The 21579-nt window shown below is 40.8% G+C and overlaps 1 protein-coding gene across 1 annotated transcript in view; it reads right to left on the reverse strand.

Annotated features, from left to right (window-relative positions):
* Positions 1–271: 271 nt before the first annotated feature.
* Positions 272–21579, reverse strand: part of RANBP9 (RAN binding protein 9) — a 72559-nt gene continuing 51251 nt past the window's right edge. Inside the window, exons 7-14 of the mRNA XM_025265889.3 lie at positions 20066–20178; positions 18677–18785; positions 16766–16956; positions 15500–15644; positions 12489–12610; positions 10722–10873; positions 3474–3585; positions 272–1264 (exon numbers count right to left, since the gene is read on the reverse strand). Of these exons, the coding sequence (XP_025121674.3) occupies positions 1134–1264; positions 3474–3585; positions 10722–10873; positions 12489–12610; positions 15500–15644; positions 16766–16956; positions 18677–18785; positions 20066–20178 (1075 nt within the window). The 3' untranslated portion in view covers positions 272–1133. The remainder of the gene's footprint in view (positions 1265–3473; positions 3586–10721; positions 10874–12488; positions 12611–15499; positions 15645–16765; positions 16957–18676; positions 18786–20065; positions 20179–21579) is intronic.

Genomic DNA, 21579 nt, shown 5'->3' on the forward strand with positions numbered 1-21579 from the left:
TGTTTTACTTTTAACCAGTTTGGGGGTTCGCTTTAAAAGTGGCCAAGTCACATGCCACATGATGATTATGAAAATAAGATTAATTGCCTGCTTTCTGTATCACCTATAGTATCAGGTTTGGCCCTAATCCAGGGAGGCCAGTAAATACCAGGCAGTCTTAGGTTGCAGAGCTCAGATTTATAGTAGCAACCATTCATTTTACTTGTTCTAACTTTACATTAATCATAAGTATGCAAGTTCCTAATGTATAAATTCAATTGACACTCTGGCATCTGTAGAAGTAAATTTTTAATGGCTGGTTAATTATATCACTACATTTTTTATTGCAATATAGTACTCATTTTAAGCACTTAAAAATGGAAGGTGTACAAAGATTAAATTAAGACACAGTAAATTGACTAAATATTTGGTTTTTATATAAATAAAGGTCATAACCACACTGTTGACATGTAATACTGTTATAATACAACAGTTCAACTTGTGAGTCTACAACAGAAGTCATCTGTAGTTAAACAGGAAACAAAGTTGAGAAAGACCATGTTAAAACAAAACTACTGGGACTAACAGGTCGGGATTGTAAGTAGCAACAAACATATCCACTCAGCTCCTGAGTATTTCAAGTTTTACAGTACACATTAAAAATGATTTCTTCCCAACACTATAAATTCAAACTGTCAGATGTTTATGCATTTTGCAAGTTACACTGATTGAATGCTTATATGGGAGCGGGGGTCAGAATACCTCCCAATTTGAAGTTTACATCACCCACATGCTAACACAAACACAACTTGTTCCGTTTCCTTCCCCCCTCTCTCCCCCCAACAAAGAAGGCAGGACTTTTTGGTTTCTTTTAGGTAATTGTTTTAGAGGATTTGTGATGATCAATTTGAATGTCTGGAATTCAGTAATATTTAACTCTTAGACAACTAAGAGGCTAAAGATGGAAAATAATTGCTCCTAACACTAAGTTAGAAAATCATTTGCATCATGCTGTAAACTAGGAAGCAATGTAAAGCGACAAAAACCTGTCCCCAGTACATAATTAAAAAATCTAAGTTTCAAATCAGCAGAGCTGGTCTACTTCCATGTTGTCTATATGCCACAATGTAAGTGTGAGCTCCGAAAATGCATAGCTAATGTAGGTAGTCGTCCACTGTGGCAAAAGCACAGGATCCGATTCCTGATCGAGCCATCAGTCCCAGACACTGGGTGGCCTGTCCCATGGCTAGGGCGAGTGGAGGTTGCTTTGGCAGATTGTGGGTTTCTGAGGAAAAATGATTAAAAGTGGAAACGGCAATTAGCAAGACATTTTAAACAGCATCTCTCAATCACAAAAATACTGCATTGCTTACAAAATTACCAATGCCTGTACTGTACTTAACGAGCTAAGTAGCAAAGGTGGTTTTTAAGCAAACAACGCCTTGGACATTACTTTGACAAGGTACTGTGCTCACTGGGTTTTCAAGTAGTAATAAATTCTTGCAGAATTAAGACTTTGTTAGATATTCAAAAACCTTTACTTTCATATTTACTATGATGGGAATGATGTAATTTCTTTCTAATGTTTGCATTGGGGAGTAAGGAACATTTAGTATCTCTCTTCTGCTTGATCAAGGTCAAACAGAAAAGGGCACCAGAGGTCAGAGAAGTTTGATCAAGGTTTGATCAAGGTCAGAGAAAAGGGCACCAGGCTTTCAGTGAAGTTTCACTGATGGATTCTTCCTCTTTCTGGGGATACGGCCCAACAGAGGCCACCTACTCCTCTCCAGGGCACGGTGGTGAATGCTCTTTGGGTTGGTAAGCACATTGTTACAGTTTTATTTTGGCCAAGGAAGGCACATCAGTTATAACTGTCCTTTAGATTTTTTTTGGAATACAAAACTTGCAGGCATTACGTACCAGTAATGTAACTTGAAGCACTGTTGAGACTTGAAGCTCTATAATACAGCATAGTATTTATAAACATGCACACATACACCCACAGCAGTTCAAGTCCTGTCATTTCTTTTGCAGGAATTATATAGATTTAATAACTTCAAGCACTATTTATAGTTGAACCACATAATTTAGGGCAATATATCTATCTATCTATCTATCTATCTATCTCCTGGATAATGGTCCTAAGCAATTGACTACTTGAAATTTTAATTCCCCTGGAGAATGCACGATTCTTAACTGTCATATGAAAACTGGTCACTTTTCTTCAAAAATTCTTTTCGGGTCTGAGTGTTACCCAGATACAAAGCAATTAGGGCTTCATGATTACCTATAATATAGTCATTTCAAAAAGACAGTTACAGTAAACTATAATTTGCCCTACAATCCTAGCAGTGCTACTGAGTATACTTATTTTTTACCGGTAGAACTAAATTAATTTTGTATATTAACCAAAGAAAGTTCACAGTATTACATACAAATTCTAAATGTGAGAAAATTATAACACAATACCAATTCCTACGCCGAAACTTCAGTATTAAGCCACAACACAATTAATTAATAATGAACTTTATATAAGGGCAAAGAAGCAGATTAAGGCCCCCATGTCAGAACTCGAAATCGCTCCCTTTGCATTCCAGCCATCTAAGCCCTGGCCTCCGCTCCAGTCTCCTGCCTGCACTGACTGCGTGCGCACTGCCCTCACCTGTGCCTCACCTGCCCTCACCTGCCTTCACCTGTGCCTCACCTGCCCTCACCTGTGCCTCACCTGCTCCTCAAAGCTCCCAAGCCTAAGGCCAGACAGCACAACAGACCAAACTGGTAGACCATTTTTCTGGAGGACTTACACTCTAAAATGGAAGGTGAAAAGTCACTCTCATCCAAACTCCCTTTGGAGAAAATTGCCCAGATATTAAAATGTCCTTTTATGTAAATAATCAACCCAATGTAGTTTATATATAAATGCATAAAATGTGCAGTCACTGAATTCACTTAAAGAGCATCTGTTCAGTTTATAAGCACCACACTCTGCTCACAGGAATGGCCACGAGTCAGGGGACAGCAAGTCCCCGTTTCCCACTTTGGGCTCCCCCTGGCTAAGCCTACGTATTGCTGCTCTTCCCCCCTCCCCCTTTCACCTGGTAAGGGCATGTAGTTAAATCTGAACTTTACTGCACACAGCCTGCGTCTCCAAGAGCTGGGGCTGACTGAAGAGCCCCCGGGAGGCCCCGAGCCAGCGTCTTCAGCGTGGTGCGAGCCTGGGCACGGCAGTTGAGGTCAGGAATGCTGAGTCCACACTCACACAGACACTTGTTTTCTAGACAGCACAAGATACACCCCAATGTACTGTTTTTATTCCATTTGAATCCATTTAATCTGGGACTGAGACAACAGGAATTTTTCTATACTGTGAGGTAATTTTTTTTTAATGTAGAAAACATCTCCCTTAAGATTTTACCAAAGGATAAATACCAGCACAAATACTGTCTCAAATACTCAAGAGACTGGTTGAAGCTGTGCTTTCTGGCTTCACTTACCTAATATTGCACTGTTAAGAGCTGAGCACACAGGTTCTCTCTGAATTGGGTCAAGCTGATTTCCAACTGGGCTGTTCCAAGGATCTGAATAGGCTAGTAAACTGAATGCATCCTGTTGAAAACAGCAATGTGATTAAGTCAGATAGTTCAGTGTCTGTGCTCACTATGGCTTCAACTTGAGAGACTACAAGTACACCTTAAGGCATTGAATTAACCCTTAAACTCATTTACCCCTGTGATATGCGACTTTTTTAACAACTAGATTATGCAGCAAAGTCTAATCTGTTTTCCTATTTTTTACAAACACCCATTTTCACCATCCACCACTTATACCTACACAACATATAGGACAGAAATAAAACGGAAAAAACTCAGTCTTGTGGAATGGGCTACTACTGTTTAAAGACAAAACATTCAGATGCCTTACAATTAATGACCACTGATACGAATGTGACGTTAAAAGGATATGACCTGCCATATATTTTTAAAAAAACAGATGGGGGAAACTGGACACATCTTACTGGATGTCTTCTCAAACTCAGTGATCAAAAAAACCACCAGCTCCCCTTCAGGAACCATCTTTAGACTGCCCCTCCTGAAGTAACTGACATGCAGCATGCTTTTCTGCCGACGGCTCCTGTCCTTCTGTGGAGGACAGAACTACAACCTTTCCGACGCCGGCCTCGAGCGGAGCTGCCTCACCAGTGTAGCCTTTGGCAAGAACCACCTTCCTAAGTATCAGTTTCATCATCTGTACAATGGGGATTGGGCTTCCCAGGTGGCTCAGTGGTGAAGAATCCGCTAACCAGCGCAGGAGCCACAGAAGCTGCAGGTTCAATCCCTGGGTCAGTAAGATCCCCTGGAGGAAATGGCAACCTGTATACTTGCTGGGATAATTCCAAGGACAGGAGCCTGGAGGGCTATGGTCCATGGGGTCGCAAAGAGTCGGACACGACTGAGCACACCCCCCCCCACATCACGGATTATAAGAGGTCCTATTTCAGTTTATGAGGACTCACTGAGCTAAAGAAATTAGCCATGTCAGTTCACGCTAATCTTTCAATGAATGATAAATTACTGTTTTGCCAGAAATCAACAGCCCAATCCAGAATAATATTATGATACAGATATAGACAGTTAGACATAGGACACTTTCCTGGTTCACATGGGGTACGTGGAGAAGTGCTGAGGAAACTAAATCAGTGAATTGGGTAACAACACTCAAAACGCCGGTCACTGAAACGTGGAAGACAAATTCCTGAAGAATACTATCTTCCAGGGAAACTGCTCCAGCACCCCTTGAGTCATCTTGCTAGTGGGAGAAGGCTTCCTGGTCAAGTCTGTCCTTGTCCTTTCTCATCCGAGTTGGCCTCTGTGTTGTGGCGACTAGAGAAGAACTGCCCATTAAGCAGAGCTGTGTGGTCTGGGGTTGACAACAGGAATACACAGGCTCCCCCATCTACTGTTCTATACGGCTGAGCATTTCATTCACATTAGACCTCTTGCCCCAGCTATTAATGAAAGTTCTTTGAAGAACTTATTCTATTCTGATCCCCTGCAGTACTCAAGGTGCTGGATACACAGGTGGGGGGGGGGGGGGGAAGAGACTTCACATACCTGTTGATTGCAAGGCCTGCTTCACAGTACTTAAGTATCTTTTGCATCCCACAAAGCTACTATATTGTTTCTGGTTCCCTCCCAATCCAAATTTATTCATGGAGAAAGTACTGATATCTGATTATCCTGTGAAGCTAACTGATCAATCACTATTCCTAAAGACTGAGCTTTGCTCAAGACTTGATTCACCCTACCCACATCCATCTCATGAAGTGCCACCCCTATAGTGCAGTTCAGCTCAGTTCAGTTGCTCAGTTGTGTCTAAATCTTTGCGATCCCTATAGCGCAGATAAATTTTAAAAGACTGAAGAGTCTGTCCAAGGAATAATCACTACATAAAACTTAAGCACAAGACTATGCTCCTGAATCTACATCCTGACTTGCTCCCTGAAAGGCGGGATGCTGCAGTCCCAAATCTCCCATCAAGACCATTCTGTCTACACCCCCTGGTATTTAAAACATTAACAGAAAAAGATCATGATGGTAGTAACTTACTGTGCGCTAACACTGTGCAAGGCAGTGTTTCAAGGGCTAACGTGTACCATCTCATTTAATCCTCACAGTAACCTTAGGAGCCAGATGTTTATGCCTATCTTAGAAGCAAACTGTGGCTCAGAAGCTTCCCTTGTGGCTCAGCTGGTAAACAATCCATCTGCAACGTGGGAAACCTGGGTTCGATCCCTGGGTTGGGAAGATGCCCTGGAGAAGGGCAAGGCTACCCACTCTGGTATTCTGGCCTGGAGAATTCCACGAGGTGTATAGTCAGTCCATGGGGTTGCAAAGAGTCGGACTGAACGACTTTCACTTCACTTCACTTAGAAGCAAACTGAGGCCGTGAGAGGTTACCAACACAGCTAGTACTTCCTGTACTTCTTTTAGTAAAAACAGTTTCTTTCAATTACCAATCTAAATATTACAAGCAAAAAAGTCTAAGATTTTGGCCCCATATTTTCAGTACAGTTGAATGAGTATTTACTGGACCAAGGGATCACCAGGGCCTCGTCACTGTTCCAAGGACTCACAGTCCTGGGAGGAAGGCAGATGTGTGAGCAGTGACGCACGGGGTACTGCTTACTAACAGAGTGTGCTGTGTCACACGCAGCAGCCAGACACAGGCTGAGAGGAGAGAAAAGCCCTGGATGGTGGGAGCCGTGGGTCTAAGCTTAGACCCTAAAACACCCTAGAAAACTTCAATTCTTTCCAGTATAGCAATAGGAGTTGGTTAGTCCCTCAGTCGTGTCCCAACTCTTTGGGGCCCCATGGGCTGTAGCCTGCCAGGCTCCCTGTCCCTGGGATTCTCCAGGCAAGAACACTGGAGTGGCTTGCATGCCCTCCTCCAGGGCCTCTTCCTGACCCAAGGCCTGAACCCGTGACTCCTGCGCTGGCTGGCCGGTTCTTTACCACTAGCACCACCTGGGAGCTGGAAACATTTTATGACAGTAAGTGCAACACGAAATAGGATAACCACAAGTACCAACCAGACAAAATATTAATATATGCCCATGCATTTAAGGCAGGCAACGGAAAATACCTGTAAAATATCATGGTATTATGGGTTACTTTTTATTTTAGAAAAAAAATTACCTCAGTGGAAATAATTTGAGGGAAATACGACATTTAGGTAGGATTCTCAAACTGTACTTATATTTGGCTTAAAATCAGTAGCAGTTTCTCAGTAGCATGCGCCTAAATGATTCAATTTCTGCTTCAGTTATGAGATTTAAGAGCTACTTGCAGCCTGGGGCTGAGTATTCTAACCTGACCCACCCAGCCCTCCCGCTTGACGCTCCGCTCTGCAAGGTTCAATACACAGCTGTTGAACAATTCAGGGCACTCTCTCGGGAGCCACTGGCAGACTCAGGCAGGTAAGCAAGAAAAACAAAGACAACAGGAAAACAGGAAAGGAAGACTGAGAAAATGAGGAAAAGGTCAAGCGAGCCCTGGTGCAGCAGGAACCCCCAACCCGAGCCCCGGGGAGTGGGCTACTCCAAGGGTCTGCCGCATGCCTGCTACTCCACGACTGAGGAGAAGCAGAACACCAGGGGCCCTATGGCCACTTAGGTAAACCTCACCTCAGCTTCTACTAACTCTGTCTCTCTCTACATACGTATATACGCTTCAGAAGTCTGTGCAAATTAAAAAAAAATTAAAGATAAAAAAACCCACTTCAGCTACCCATGACCTGAAGTGAAGAATAAAAGAAAAAAGCACTAATTTCTAATCCTTCTTAACCAAGGCAAACAAAAGTCCTCTCTGTGTCCACCTCCAACACAAATCCTCCAGCTCTGTCCCCTAGGTGCTGAGACACCACTGGGTCAGTCACTCGGGTCTACGTCTACCTGGGAGGAGATTACGCCTGGGGAGGGTGAGAAGCAGCTCAGAATGCTGAGACAGTAGTCAGCATCTGCACGGAAGTCAGAGGTACAAAATCAAAGCCAACCACGTTCCTTAGATGATAAATTACCTCTTTACTTCTTTCAACATATAATCAAAGAGTATCTCTGAGAACAGGCCATGTAATGCCCTTTTCTGTGCTTCACACAAATTACAATCAAGAATAAGCCATGGAGTGAAATGTTAAATTTTCAAAGGGACTACATAAAAGGATACTCAATTAGCATAAAGTTTTAACAAGAAAACAGATGACCTGGTGTAAAAATGTCTACGAGTTCTTTTTAAAAAAACATTTCCTATCTCCAAAATATCTCCTAAAACATCAGTTCTCTCCAGGGACAACCAGAGTCCAAGACCCTTTCATGGGCTCTAGTGAGGTCCAAACTATTTTCCTGATACTAAACTAAGATTGTACTGGCTCTTTTCTCACTCCTATTCCCTCACAACTCTCCCAGTGGGGCCTTCCAGAGGCGACACAATGTGTGAGCTCATACAAGACTGAATGCAGAGGTAGCGACGAGAATCCAGCTTACCTTTTATCAAACCTGGCATTAAAGAGATTTACAAAAATGTAAAGCAATGCCGCTCTCTCATTGTTTTATTTTAGAAAGATTAAGTAACACTTTTATGAAAAATACCCATGTAATGATTTGTTAAAGTGAATTAATAATTTTAGTATTAATTTCTAGTACATAAAAATCAATAAATATAACTCATACAAACAAAAGCCCTTTAGGAATCTTTAATCGGTTTTAAAGGGTTTAGATACCAAAAAGGATGAGAACCACTGCCCTAAAACAACCCAGTACCTAGTAAGGAAGTTTCCCAGATGGATAGCTTTGGATATAGGAAGCGATAATAAAGCCTAAGAAGTTAAGTTTCTTAGCACTGTTGATAGCTGAAAAGATTCTACAAAGTTGTATTAGGTTGATACAAAAGTAACTGCTGGTTCAGATGGTGAATTTTAAATCATTATAACGAGGCTCCAACACATCTTTATTAAAGTAGGAACCACTACAATCAACACATTTTTGCCAACGAGAATTAAGCCTGTTTGTTCCTGCAGCATAAAATCCATGCTTTGGGATTCAGCAAACTCTTGGACAGCATCTTCTGCTCCTGCTGGCCGTGGAAGCCTTCTCCCTGCACAAAGCTGCTGCGGTGCTTGCTGCGGTGGTTGGTTGGCAAGAGGTCAGGTGAAGATGGCAGATGAGGCAAAACTTTGTAGCCAAACTCGTTCAACTTTTTAAGTGTTAAGTTGTGCAACGGGCGGTCGGGCGTTGTCACAGAGAAGAACCGAGCCCATTCTGTTGACCGATGTCAGCTGCAGGCATGGCAGTTTTGGGGGCATCTCATCGATTGGCTGAGCATACTTCTCAGATGTAACAGTTTCCACCAGGACTCAGAAAGCCACAGTGGATCAGATGGGCAGCAGACCACCAAAGAGTGACCGGGACCTTTATTTGGGGCAAGTTTGGCTTTCGGAAGCGCTCTGGAGCTTCTTCTTGGTCCAAGCACTGAACTGGTTGTCACCAGCTGTCTATATAAAATCCACTTTTTGTCACGTCACAATTCGATCGAGAGATGGTTCGTTGTTGTTTAATACAATAAGAGAAGACAACAGTTCAAAATGACAATTTTTATGATTATTGGTCAGCTCAAGAGGCACCTGCTTTTCAAGCTTTTCCACCTTTCCAATCTGCTTCATATGCCACATGAACATAGAATGATCGATGCTGAGTTCTTTGGCGACTTCTCATGTAGTTTAAGAGGAACAGCTTCAACGATGGCTCGCAACTGGCCGTTGTCAACTTCCAGGGGCCGGTCACCGCACTCCTCATCCTCAAGGCCCTTGTCCTCTCTGCAAGGCTTCTTGAACCACCACTGCATTGTATGCTCGTTAGCACTTCCTGAGCCAAATGCGGTTGTTGGTGTTGCAAGTTGTCTCCACTGCTTTATGACCCATTTTGAACTCAAAGAAAAAAATCGATCGCATTTTCTTTTTGTCTAACATCATTAATTAGCAAAAAAACCAAAGTGAGAAATGCGCATTAAAATGATGTATAACAATCACATTTATTTAAGAATGTATTCCAGTATTACATGGCAAAGTTCAACAATGAAAAACCACAATTACTTTTGCACCAATCTAATAGAATGATGAAAATTTGCAATCTGGATAAATCCAGTTATGCGTGCCTTTTTACTGGAAGTGTAAAAGCGGCTTCTTGAACCTTCCTAGAGAGGTACATTCTGCCTACACAGGTGCTGTACTAAAGCTCTTGGTGCAGGAAGCTGGGACGGTTATTTCCCCCTGACTTGACACATACTTAGTGCTAGTCGGTTGCTCACCGGCCCTCTCAGTTCAGCTCGGGAAGGGATGGCGGGAGTCCCGAGTCTCGCCCTCTCCTTCAGTTCCCAAAGTCTCGGTGTCAACGCCACCATGTGCCATTTCTCCTTCAGTTTCTGGACTTATTTTAAAACACTGAGAAGAAAGTGTTTTAACAAACTGACACCGAGCCCAACCTGATGCAGGGCAAACAAAACAAAACACAGGGCCGCAACGGCTAGGTTCCTGTTCACAGCCGACAGGGCTGGGGGCACTGCTGTGACTGGAAAAACTCACCCCTGGCTGACTGCAGGGCTGGCTTAAGGGAGGCAAAACTCCAGCTTCAGCTGCTACACAGAGCTGCGGCTAACTACCTGAAGTGTTCCCACTCTGCCCGTTATCACCACCCGGCGCAGCATCAATCCAGAGGGGACCTGAGAATGTGTCTTCACTCTTCGTGGAAGACGAGCCACGCCTTCGCCAACCACCATCAAAACAAAGGCCACACATCGTACATTCAGTTGGCTGCAACCCCAAGCAACGTTTCCTAAAATCAAAACATCTCACATGTATAGTTTGATCAGCATACTCACATTTCTCCTAATAACTCTGCCAATTTTACAGCTGAGAAAATAAAACTAAGAAAGCAAGTTGATAAGAGGCGCATGACACTGGGAAGTGCAGAACCGGGGTCTAACCTACGTGTTTTCCTGAAATCCAGCGCTTTCTCCAGCAGAGCCTGGCTACCTCACCCCGTCGGACGTTTTCACCCTCGACTGGGCAGGAAGCCAGGGAGGAGCTCGTGTCCAAGCTTCCCAACAGTAACCCCAGCACTGCTCAGTGTTTCACAAAACGACATTCTAGTTTCATCCACACATTTATAACTTTTCAAGGGAAAACAAATTTACCTTCAACATTTTTTTATTTGCTGTGTTCTTGCCACATTCTCTCCTCAGCTGTTCACTCATCGCTTGCAGCTCTCTTCCAAAGTGAATCATTCTTTCTATGGCAGCTTGACTTCCTCCACACAACTGGCGTCTTAACTGGCTTGAATCAACTTCTGTAAGCGAAACAGACAGGCATTTCACTACCTTACATCTGGGAGACAGTGGAGAAACAAACATAAGCTGCTGACAACATTCTGAACATTTCATATAGTAACTACTTCCTAATATTTTACCTAAATATGCAGTTTCTTTTTAATTTATTATAATACAGAACCTTGTAGCTACAAGGAATACTTTCTCTAGGGCTCAAGAGTCTAAGATCCAATATCTATCTAGCTTGGAGTTGAAAGTCAGGTGACAAGCTTTCAGTGTTATGATGTACATGTCTCAAGGAAAATGTTATGAAAAATTAAGCACAATTTTCTAAAAATATAGCAACATTGCAAAAAAAGAAAAGGAAAAAGTAACTACTTCCCAGGCTACTTTAACTGACATAGAGCAGTCTGAAGGTAAGATAAATGACTCCAATAAAAACACAGGCGATACTGTACCTAATCAAAAGGGTTAATTACACTACTTTTAGGAAAAAATTTTTCAGTTTATATATCTTGACTGACAATAATCACTGATCAACAATGCAAAAAGTGTACATCACTAGTTAACAATATATAAATCACTAATCACGACGGTAACAGTTAATGTTTATGAAGCACTTACAGGCAGTTATCATTACACCCATTTTACAGATGAAGAAACTGAGGCAAAGAGCTCCTGAGTAATTCACCCAAGGTTACACAGCTAGTAAGTGGCAGTTGCAGAATTCAAATCCAGGTGATCCGGCTCTAGAACTCCTGCTCTTTATCCCTAGACACAAACTATTCTTGGAATGTTGAGGCTGCTTGCTAATATCTGATAGGATAAAACGAGGCTGCCTTTCAGTCCTACTCCTTGCTTGAAAGAGTGAATTACACATTGGAACACATGATCCTAAACAAGGTGGTCGTGTAAGTAATATTAAGTTTGCATTTATAAAATAGTTTCTAGCAATTTTAATTCCCTTTAATATCAAAATATTATAAAATCAAATAAAAATTTATAAGCTTCAGTAATTTGCACTCTCCAATTGATTGGGACGTTTGCTGCTTGTTTAACTTTATGGCACAATTTACTACACAAGTTGTCCACAAAGTAAAATTATGCACGCTAATATGTTTCTCAGCCATATAATTTTGAGGGGGAAGGAACCAAGGGAGGGTGTCAAAAGAGGCACCTACTACCTGCCAGGCACTGAACTATGAATAGTCGCATATATTCAGGTTAAATGAATTAAAGAAAATTTGATTAGAATTTATTAAATCATCTCTACCCATGTGGCCTATCTATATTGGCTATATTGAAATAGGTACACAAATGTTTTGTACCTCCAGCCTTACCCATCCTTTCAAAGGACAGTGAGCGCTAGTTAAGTTCGCATTGCTGTGCTACTGAGAGCCCTGCAGTTGTGCAGAAACAGTTCAGCAAAGAAAACGCCAGATACTAAAAAATTAGACTCTACTCTCTCTAGCAATCCACTCTCAGGGACTCCTAAGAGAATATGTTACTATCAAATCCAATGGCACACACATCTTTAAATCTGATTTATGTTCATCAGCTGTGAATCAGTACAAGTAAAAACATAACCTTGAGTCATCATTTTTTATTAAAAACGTAAGAAATATCACTGCAGACCCATTTCGGTGTCACAATCTTCCATTTCGTGGTCATGTTTAGAGCTACCATTTAGGAAACCATTGGATGAAGTTTCTCCAACTCCATTGGAGTAGTGATCTGTTTCCATGTCTACATCATTACTGAAAATGAAAAAACAAACCTAATTTTAGAAATAGCACACTTGCAGCTTAGTTTAATATCAATTAGTACTCAACTACAGAGCCTACTTATAAAACTGACTTCATAAGGCAACAGCAATCTGGAAAAAAGGTATTTAGTTAAATCTTGAATGTATTCAAAGCCAAAGATGCAGCTAACTTTTAACGAATTTGTAGTCCTGGAGATAAGGAAGGAAAAAGATACATGTACTAAAATGCAGTGGCTTTAAGACTTCCTATCACTATGGAGAAATCATTTTTCAGCACATATTTCCCATTATCTTTCAGAATTAGATCTGCACTTCATTTAATCAACTCCTGCCCTAAAATACCACCCTCCCTGCCCCAAGCATGTAAGGCAAAAACCTCCCTGATGAAACAAACTGCTCCTGGGACCCACCCCATTTCGCCTCTTCCCTGCCCTCATACTCAACTTGCTTCTAGACTACTTTTTCTCTAACAGTCTTGGCGTTTGGGCATTTGTCCTTACTACTCAAAATTATACTCCTTCTCAAAGGTAAGTGATAACACGAAAAACAACTACTCAGTCTCATCCCTCAGCCCTTTTCAGAACCCAACACTACTTTTCTCTGACAGACTTTCTTATTAGCTGAAGATTCTAAACCTACTGCAGAGTCTGAATTTTTGAAATGCTGTTTTGGAGATACCTAAGGTGTTTCCAACTCGCCCATTTCACACTGACTGGATGAATAACACGTGCCAACAGCTCTAAGTGGCCACGCTGAGGTTGCCAACGTTTGCCCTTCATACCATCCACACCCCAAGCAACAATATCTAACCTTCCAGATTTCTCCTATGAAGATCTAGGTAATGATTATACAATCCAGAAGGAAACACTTGATGAAACTTTAGAAAATATTTAAATACATAAAAACGATTATTTATCATTAAAAAAGCAATGTATATTCATTTGTAGGAAAACAACAACAACAACAAAATCGAATGCAGAGAAGCAAAAATTGCACTTTATGCATAATGCCAGCAAAGGCAACCACTGGTTTCCAGCCTGGGTGAGTGGGTGCATACACACTTCCGTCCGTAAGACCATCAAGGTACAGGACACAGAGGTCTATAAGGACAGGGCGTGGCCCCAGCACATCGCCGTCAGTTAGAAAAGCTGGTGTAGTTATCTTCATGAGATTTGAGAATTGATAAGAAATCATCCTGGAAGAGGTTAACAACTGAAGGAGAATTTTACAGCTTGAGTAGAATCTGGGATGGAGGAGAAGGAGGTGGGGAGAAGAGCATTTCTCATGGGGAGGCTAATGAAGAAAGCGCGAGTCTAGAGGTCAGACATCCTGGGAAGTAGTCATCGTTCTGCAACTTACTAGTTACTAATTTTCACCTTTAAAAAAAAGCCATTTACTTCTCTGGCACTCAGCTCTACATCTGTAAAATGGTTTTCAGAGTTGGTTAATACCATCTTTGCCTACTTCACAACACTGTCACAAGGAAAGCCATTACCAACTAGAAAATAACTTACTGCTTAACAGTTTAAGGCAGTCTAAGAGCTTACTTTCTTCTAAGCTGCACCCAGAAGAGGATGCTGTGTCATCAACCCCTTCCGTTCAGCTTGCTTCCCTCAACTCAGGTAATTACAGGTCTCTTTAGCAACTTCCTGCCATGAGCATAATATTTAAGTGAAAAACTCAACAAAGTAACTGCAATCCTACCTTCAAACTATGGTAGAACCGTCTAATAATCATTAAGTACTGTTAATAAATACTATAAAGTATGATGTAAAGGCTTAATTGTTTACATCTCCATACAAAATTTTTACTACGATATTCTCATTTCATATTTTAGTGTGTCGTCTCCACTGCCTACCCTGACCTCCTCAGCAAAACAATCCCTTTTCCTACTGCTGTTCTTGGATCATTTTTGTGGATTCCACAACTGTACCACATAATACCATTATTTCAGTACATATTTGTCATTTGTAATAGATAACCTGGAAATTCTGATTAATCTCCAAATTTATAAATACAGATTTTTTACATGCACTTCTCCAGAATCATATTTACACTGAGACTCACTGTAAACATTAGGTGCTGTCTCCTTCAATGGGGGAATTTTGCACTGATGCATATTCAGCCAAAACGCAGTGTGACCCATCAATTCAATTCATGCTCTAAGACCAAACCAACATCAATCAAATTGATAAAAATCCATAAGAACTTGCCCTCACACACTAGCATTTAATTCAAATGGTTATATTTCACGAACCTTTAGGTTTCATGAATAGAAACTTGAGTATGTCAGAGTACCATGACGGGAACATCTCTCCTCTCAAAGCTCTTCGAGTGGAGACCACACTAGCAGCAGAGTGTTTGACACCCAGCAAGTTTTCAATCCTCTCCTTGTGTTGTATGTTTACTAAATGACTTAACTATCTGCTATATGCAAGCTATTCAAATTAAAGGTAGGTTCTCATCAACAAATATTTTTTGTAAAGTTAGTTATTTGCAACTCAGGAAACACTCCTCACACTGAAAAACCCACACAAAGAGAAAAAAATAGTTGTATATGTATCATATGTCAATTCCAGAGCTTAAATACACCATAGTGACTTAACTTGGAAACATTAACAAATGACGTTTCTGTGACCACCGTAGGGGTCTGCGGTGGCAGGAAGGCAGTAGAGAGCCTGGATCTGCCCTCGTCACCCCTCCAGAGGGAGAGGGGTGCAGCGGAAGAGGAAGGGACAGCACCAGGGAACTGACTCCTCACCCTTTCATTCCCGCAGACCCCCACTGTGGCCATCTAACTCCATTTTTCCAAATTATTTCAGACGATGCCACCCGTAACCGGGGTTGCTCACAGTGATGCCAACGCCAGGGGACTCATTACCTGGTGAAGCTGCTGACCTGCTGCGACCTGGACGAGTTTAAGCTGTTCAGCTCCGGTACACTCAGGCCACACGGCTGGTGCTTGCTGGGGCAGTAGGCCTGATGTGCTTTGTTAGGTATCACACCGTTACTACAGCTGTCAAAACCTGGGGGGAAAAGAAGAACAGACACTTTCTAAAAAAAGAAACATCAGGCTGCAACAGATCTACCATGTTCTGATGATGTACTTAAACCTTTTATAATGTAGGAAAGTCAGTGGACTACTTAAATAGAAAACAAGTGGATAACTTCTTCGAAAGAACATCAGGATACTTAATTGTGAGCTGTAATCTCCTCTTGTATTTATTGAAGGCTTAATTATGCATCTCATTTAATCCCTGCCATGAGGCCCAGTGTTACCATAACCCCGTTTTACGTAAGCACACAGCAAGACCAAGGATCTGTCCCAGCCTGACAGGACACACGGTGTCCGAGGGGCGCCGACTGAGGACACAAACAGGAGACCCCCACACACTGTGCAGGATGGTGATGTGAACGAGCTGACAGGCAGCAACGCAGAAAGGTGTTGTGTTGAGGAAGAAACAGCAAAGGTGTTGCTCTACTCTGTGAAAGCACAGGAAACAGTATTTGAGTTGGGTTTTACAAAGTTAAACATACAGAGGAAAGGTAAGACCTCGGGAAAAACAGAAAGAGACAAGCAGAGCAAGAAGACTGAGAAGGACCAGAAATAAATCTGTAGAAGATGTCATAAAAGCCAAGAAGGGAGAGAACTTTAATTAAGCCTCACCAAAAGCCTCAGTGAGTCCAGGAGGAAGCGGACAGGCAGACCTGACTCTTGCCAGCAGCCGGGCTGGGAAGGGAGGAGGGAGAGGCAGCCCGGCCGGGAGCCGGGTGTGGGGTCGGGGGCTTCAGACACCATGGCCACGTCACTGCCTTTACATGTATACTTAACTAAAACACACCATTGCCTTCTCATTACCAGATATCTCTGATTTGACTTCTAGAGACAAAACTCGAATGTTGCCCTTCATTTATGGAGATCTGTTAGTAACCCACTCTTAGAAACAGCTCATCTTGAAGTTACTTTCTGGTACCAAAAACACACGAATCTGACTCGCCCACAATTTTTCTTCTAGAATCTCTTGAGATCAAATTACAAATGTGCAAAATGGCTGGTAGAAATGTCTACATTTTTTTTTTAATTTATTTTTGTTCAAAATCATGAAGAAGGGTAAAAATTGTAAGATAATGTAAGACTGAATCTCACCAGAAAAATGTGCAGTACTTCCTTTGCCCGATGCTAAACTGTGGATATTCATCCCGTGGCTGGGGCTCATACTTGGACTACTGAAAGGTCGAGGACTAACAGGGTAACTGTCTTGAGACTTCGGACTTCGGCCTCCCAAACACCGTACTTCACTATCTGTACCATTCACCATTTCTATAAACTGACGCACTCTAAAAAGAGAAAACAAAAATTTATTTACATCATCTCCAGATTACTGTTTAGTTACCTAATAGCAACAGACTTCTACCAGGAAATACGTTAATAATTTGTATTTATCAGTAAGTCTTGCCTTTAGAGAGTATACTAAAAATGTTAAATATGGCTCCATATACTGTACTGCTTAGAATATTATTTAAAAATTTCCTGAAAAATGAGAGTAAAATGCAAAGACATTGTATCACCTTTAATCAAGATTTACTAAGAAACTGAAAATCTGTCTGTAGCTATAGTAAACCAAAATGGACCTCATTTTTTTTTAACCTAAAATAATCAAAATTATATTTGCACTTGGACGCAAATCAAATAGTACCTAAGAAGTACCTGATGCAGTTTTATGTACACACCTACCTTCACACAAAATAAGAGCCTACTCCCCACACTTCCTCACCCCTAGTCCCATCTGCAACCTCTTAATCAAACGGGCCACATTTAAACTTTTATTCTAAAGCAAAGTAGTTCTGTCATCGGGTTTAGCATTTCTGATCAATTTTTATGATCATTTCTGATCATTTTTTAGCATTTCTGATGCTTAAAAAGTTTAAATCTTAAACTTAATAACAGCTGAATTTTAAGATAACAAAGATTCATACAACCAACAAAAAAAGCCAAATAGCTATTATTTATTTTTTTAAAAATGAAAGACACAGAAAACAATAAGTGTAAGTGAGGATGAAACACTAGAATCTTGCCACTGTTGGCAGGAACGGAAAACTGTACAGGGCTATGGAATTGTGAGGACTAATTTTCAAAAAATTAAGCACAGAATTATCCTACATTCAACAATCCCCTTCTGAGCATATATGCAAAAGAATGAAAGCAGGAATTCCGACACAGATGTGAACACCCATGATGCTAAGGGAAGTAAGGCGGTGACAAAGGACAAACATTTTATGATTCCATTTACATGAAGTACTCAGAGTACTCCAATTCAAGTGTACAGAGACAGACAGTGGAATGGTGGTTGCCAGGAGCTGAGGAAGAGAGAGAAATGCAGAGTCACTATTTAACAGGTACCAAGTTTCAGACTGAGATCATGAAAAAGGCTCTAGAAACAGATGGCTGGCGGTGGCTGAGAAACATTGTGAGTGTACCAGAAACAAGGTGAGTATCAGAAAAATGTACAGGTAAAAATGGCAGATTTTATGATATGTGTATTTTTACCGGGCTTCCCTGTTAGCTCAGTTGGTAAAGAATCCACCTGCAATGCGGGAGACCCCGTTTCGATTCCTGGAGAAGGGAAAGGCTACCCACTCCGGTATTCTGGCCTGGAGAATTCAGGACTATACAGTCCATGGGGTCACAAAGAGTCAGACACGACTGAGCGACTTTCACATATATTTTTACCACAATTTTAAAAAATGATGCAAACTTACTATAAGGTATTTTACAAGAGAAAAAATAGATACCCATCTTCTAAGTAAGAGTTTCACATTTTTTAAATACAGGGATAGAATGACAGAAGAGCAAACAGAAAGTAGAAAAATGCCTTCTACTTAAGAGTCCTCAACACAAAAGCGTATTCCTCAACCCGCTGCTTAAATGTGCTACATTACAAAATTATATCTAAATACCTGAAACGAGGTAAAACAAAAATTAAAACTATTAAAGCAAGAAAATAATTTTGGTTATGTAATGCACATATATAATTAATATAACATTTATTAAACTCACTTTAATGTGAAAAGGAGATTGGGATTTCTTTCAAGTAAACTTGGATATAACTGTTGTGTTGTTTCAATGGCTTCTCCCATTCTTCCTGCTAACACCAATTTCTGAATTCCTATTTAGAAAGAGAAAGCAAAAGGTAAATTTTATAAGAATGGAAAAGGAAACTTAGTAGACCCTCAAAAAATTAGTAAAAAAAAAAAAGTCTTTAAATTGTGATGAGTCTGCACTTATTTTTCTAACTCAGTTTCTATTTTAAGGAATATTTTCAGACAAAATAACCGATTATAAAAACAAATACTTTAATAAACTACTAAAAAAATTCAAACTTATAAGTAATATAGGAAAAACAGCTGTTAAGCAATACTGACGTATTAAACACTAAGATGAAAAAGATGGGTATGTTATGCCATATACACTGTGGTGATGGTCTCATGGATATATACAAACTCATCAGGCTGTATATCCTAAATAGGCATAGTTTTTCATATGTCAACCATACCTCAATAAAGTGGTTTTTAAAGAAAAGATCATAGGAGATATGAAAGAAGTAATATTCAGAATGTCTTATCAAATACTATATAGCCTTTTGAACCCAGTACTAAATGAAAATTAGCCTTTGAGTAAGATCTGAATTCAGCAGCCACTGAATGAGCATGCCCCGAAGGGTAGACGATGAGGACAGGGAAAGAGGAAGCCGACACCTCCTGTCTGCTACAGCCTGTACAACGTGGTGAGAAAAGACAAGCACACCACCAGCTACAGCACAGCGTCATCAGTGTTTTCTAACAACCTGACCTATGAAAGTTCTGTTTGCATCCCTCTTGTCTTGTTTTTGTCTTGACACCCTCATCAAGCCACGCTCTCCCTGATGGACTAACGGCACCGATTTGAGGACGGCTAACTGGATTTGCCCCTGTTGGAACAGGGCCCACAGCTCTGGTCACTAGCACTGGGACCTAAGCAATAAATACTTAAGACCAGTACTATCTTCAATTTAGATAGCAATTTAAGTGCAAACATCTCACACAGTATCTCCACTAACATCTAATAATCATGGGACTACTTTACCTGTTGAAAAACATATACACACACACTTCTTATTAAATGTTTACTTTCTGAAAGCTCAAGAAAACATTTTTAAAGAAAAAGTGGCAAACATTTTAACAAAAATTTCACCACAATTCCATCTTTCTACATCCAGAATACTACTACAGTCCTGTGAATTTTTTAAGGTAACCTTCAAAAATGTCAGTAAAAGTCAATTTCAGAGGCATAATTTCAAATTAATAAATTTGAAAAAAAACTTTCATGAAAAAATCAGGTTTCTAAAAGTCAATGTAACCAAACCTATAATCTGAAAACACGTGTTAGCCATGCACCACGGGTCCTTACTTTGTCTATTTTTAATGGAAGCTAATTCTTCTAGAACGGTCTGGTCTGTAGATCTGGCAAAGGCCTCTGCTGTGGCACAGTACCCATGGTGGACTAAATAAGATGAAACCATTCTTAAAATAAAAAGAAGAAACACACAGCTTTTAGTCAAGAGAATACATGCTTCATACTACAATTTACATACACAAGGTCTACCCTGATGTTACAAAACCAATCTATGCCCTGGGAACAATGAAGGCTTTAATTACCTCAGGTTCAAAATCAGTTCAAAACATCATTTTGTCTTATTCACAGAGTTATTTCCAAAAAGGTAACTTCAAATGCTATAGTGAGTCTACTCCGACTAAAAGTAAGTATTACCAGACAATCAAGGACACGAAATAACTTTGATTCTTAGCACTCCATTATCCCCAGGTCCTTTCCTATTATTTCCCACCCTTACTCAACCGTACTAACCATAATTTCTATTTTACTATTATCATATGACTTACCCTAGTAAAGTGCTGGCATTATGTAAAATAAAAAGTTTAAAAATAGATTAACTCTTTCTGTTCTGTAGTTTAACTCTTTGCAGTTCTGTCCACCAATTACATAAAACGGGTCACAAGGTGTGAACACAAAAAACACGAAGGTGACCCCACAGACAGAATCTTCCGGAACAAAGTCTATGAGGATGATAATATTAATCCGTGAGGAGTCAGCCTTCTAATCTAAATCAGGTAGTATGTTCACGCACAGGAGAGGAATTCCTCAAATATGACTGAGTAAGTGACACTTCCAAAGAGCAAACTGATTGTTTAAAAACCAAGTGGTATTTACAAGTATGGTATTCGGATCTAATGACAAAATGTTAGAAAAACTGTTGACTAAACAATATTAACTGAAATACCCAATATGTCTATAAATATTCAACTCTTGAACCTGCCTCCATCTGGCGCTACCAAGGGCCCAACAGAAAATGGTATGAAGCAGTGGTTCAGGAAGGGGACCGGGCTGGCACGGGGAAATTTCTAACAAACGGATTTTTTTCATTTTATTTCATCTAAATGTTAGATTAATTTAAGAGGGTAGGGGAGAACATTTTAACATGAACTTCCCCCAGTGAGGATCTATTTTGTGAGGAATGGGGCAGGGGAGGGTGCTCTCCCTGAGCCCTGGCTGCAGGACTAAGATAGGTAATGCTTCCTCTATAGCCACCCGCCACGATGCTCAGCGGGAACCACTGGAGAGCATTAAGGGACGGGACCCCAGAGAGCAGTCCAGCCCAGCTCGCAGTTAACTCACGGTGACCTGGGGATTCTGAGTCAGAGCCACTACTCCTCCAACTGTGCAGGACAGAAACACTAGTGTGGAGACTCTGATAACAGCTCCGGGGACGACGCTCGTTCCCGGAATCATCATCCTGCCCCAAATTATCTCCTCCAAAAAACATGACAAGTTTTACGAGATTTGCAAATTTAAGACTGTTCAATTATACAGACATTTAAGATGAACTGTGTCAGACTGAGAGTATC

The sequence above is a fragment of the Bubalus bubalis genome, chromosome 2 (genome assembly GCF_019923935.1).
Source record: "Bubalus bubalis isolate 160015118507 breed Murrah chromosome 2, NDDB_SH_1, whole genome shotgun sequence".
Taxonomy (NCBI): domain Eukaryota; kingdom Metazoa; phylum Chordata; class Mammalia; order Artiodactyla; family Bovidae; genus Bubalus; species Bubalus bubalis.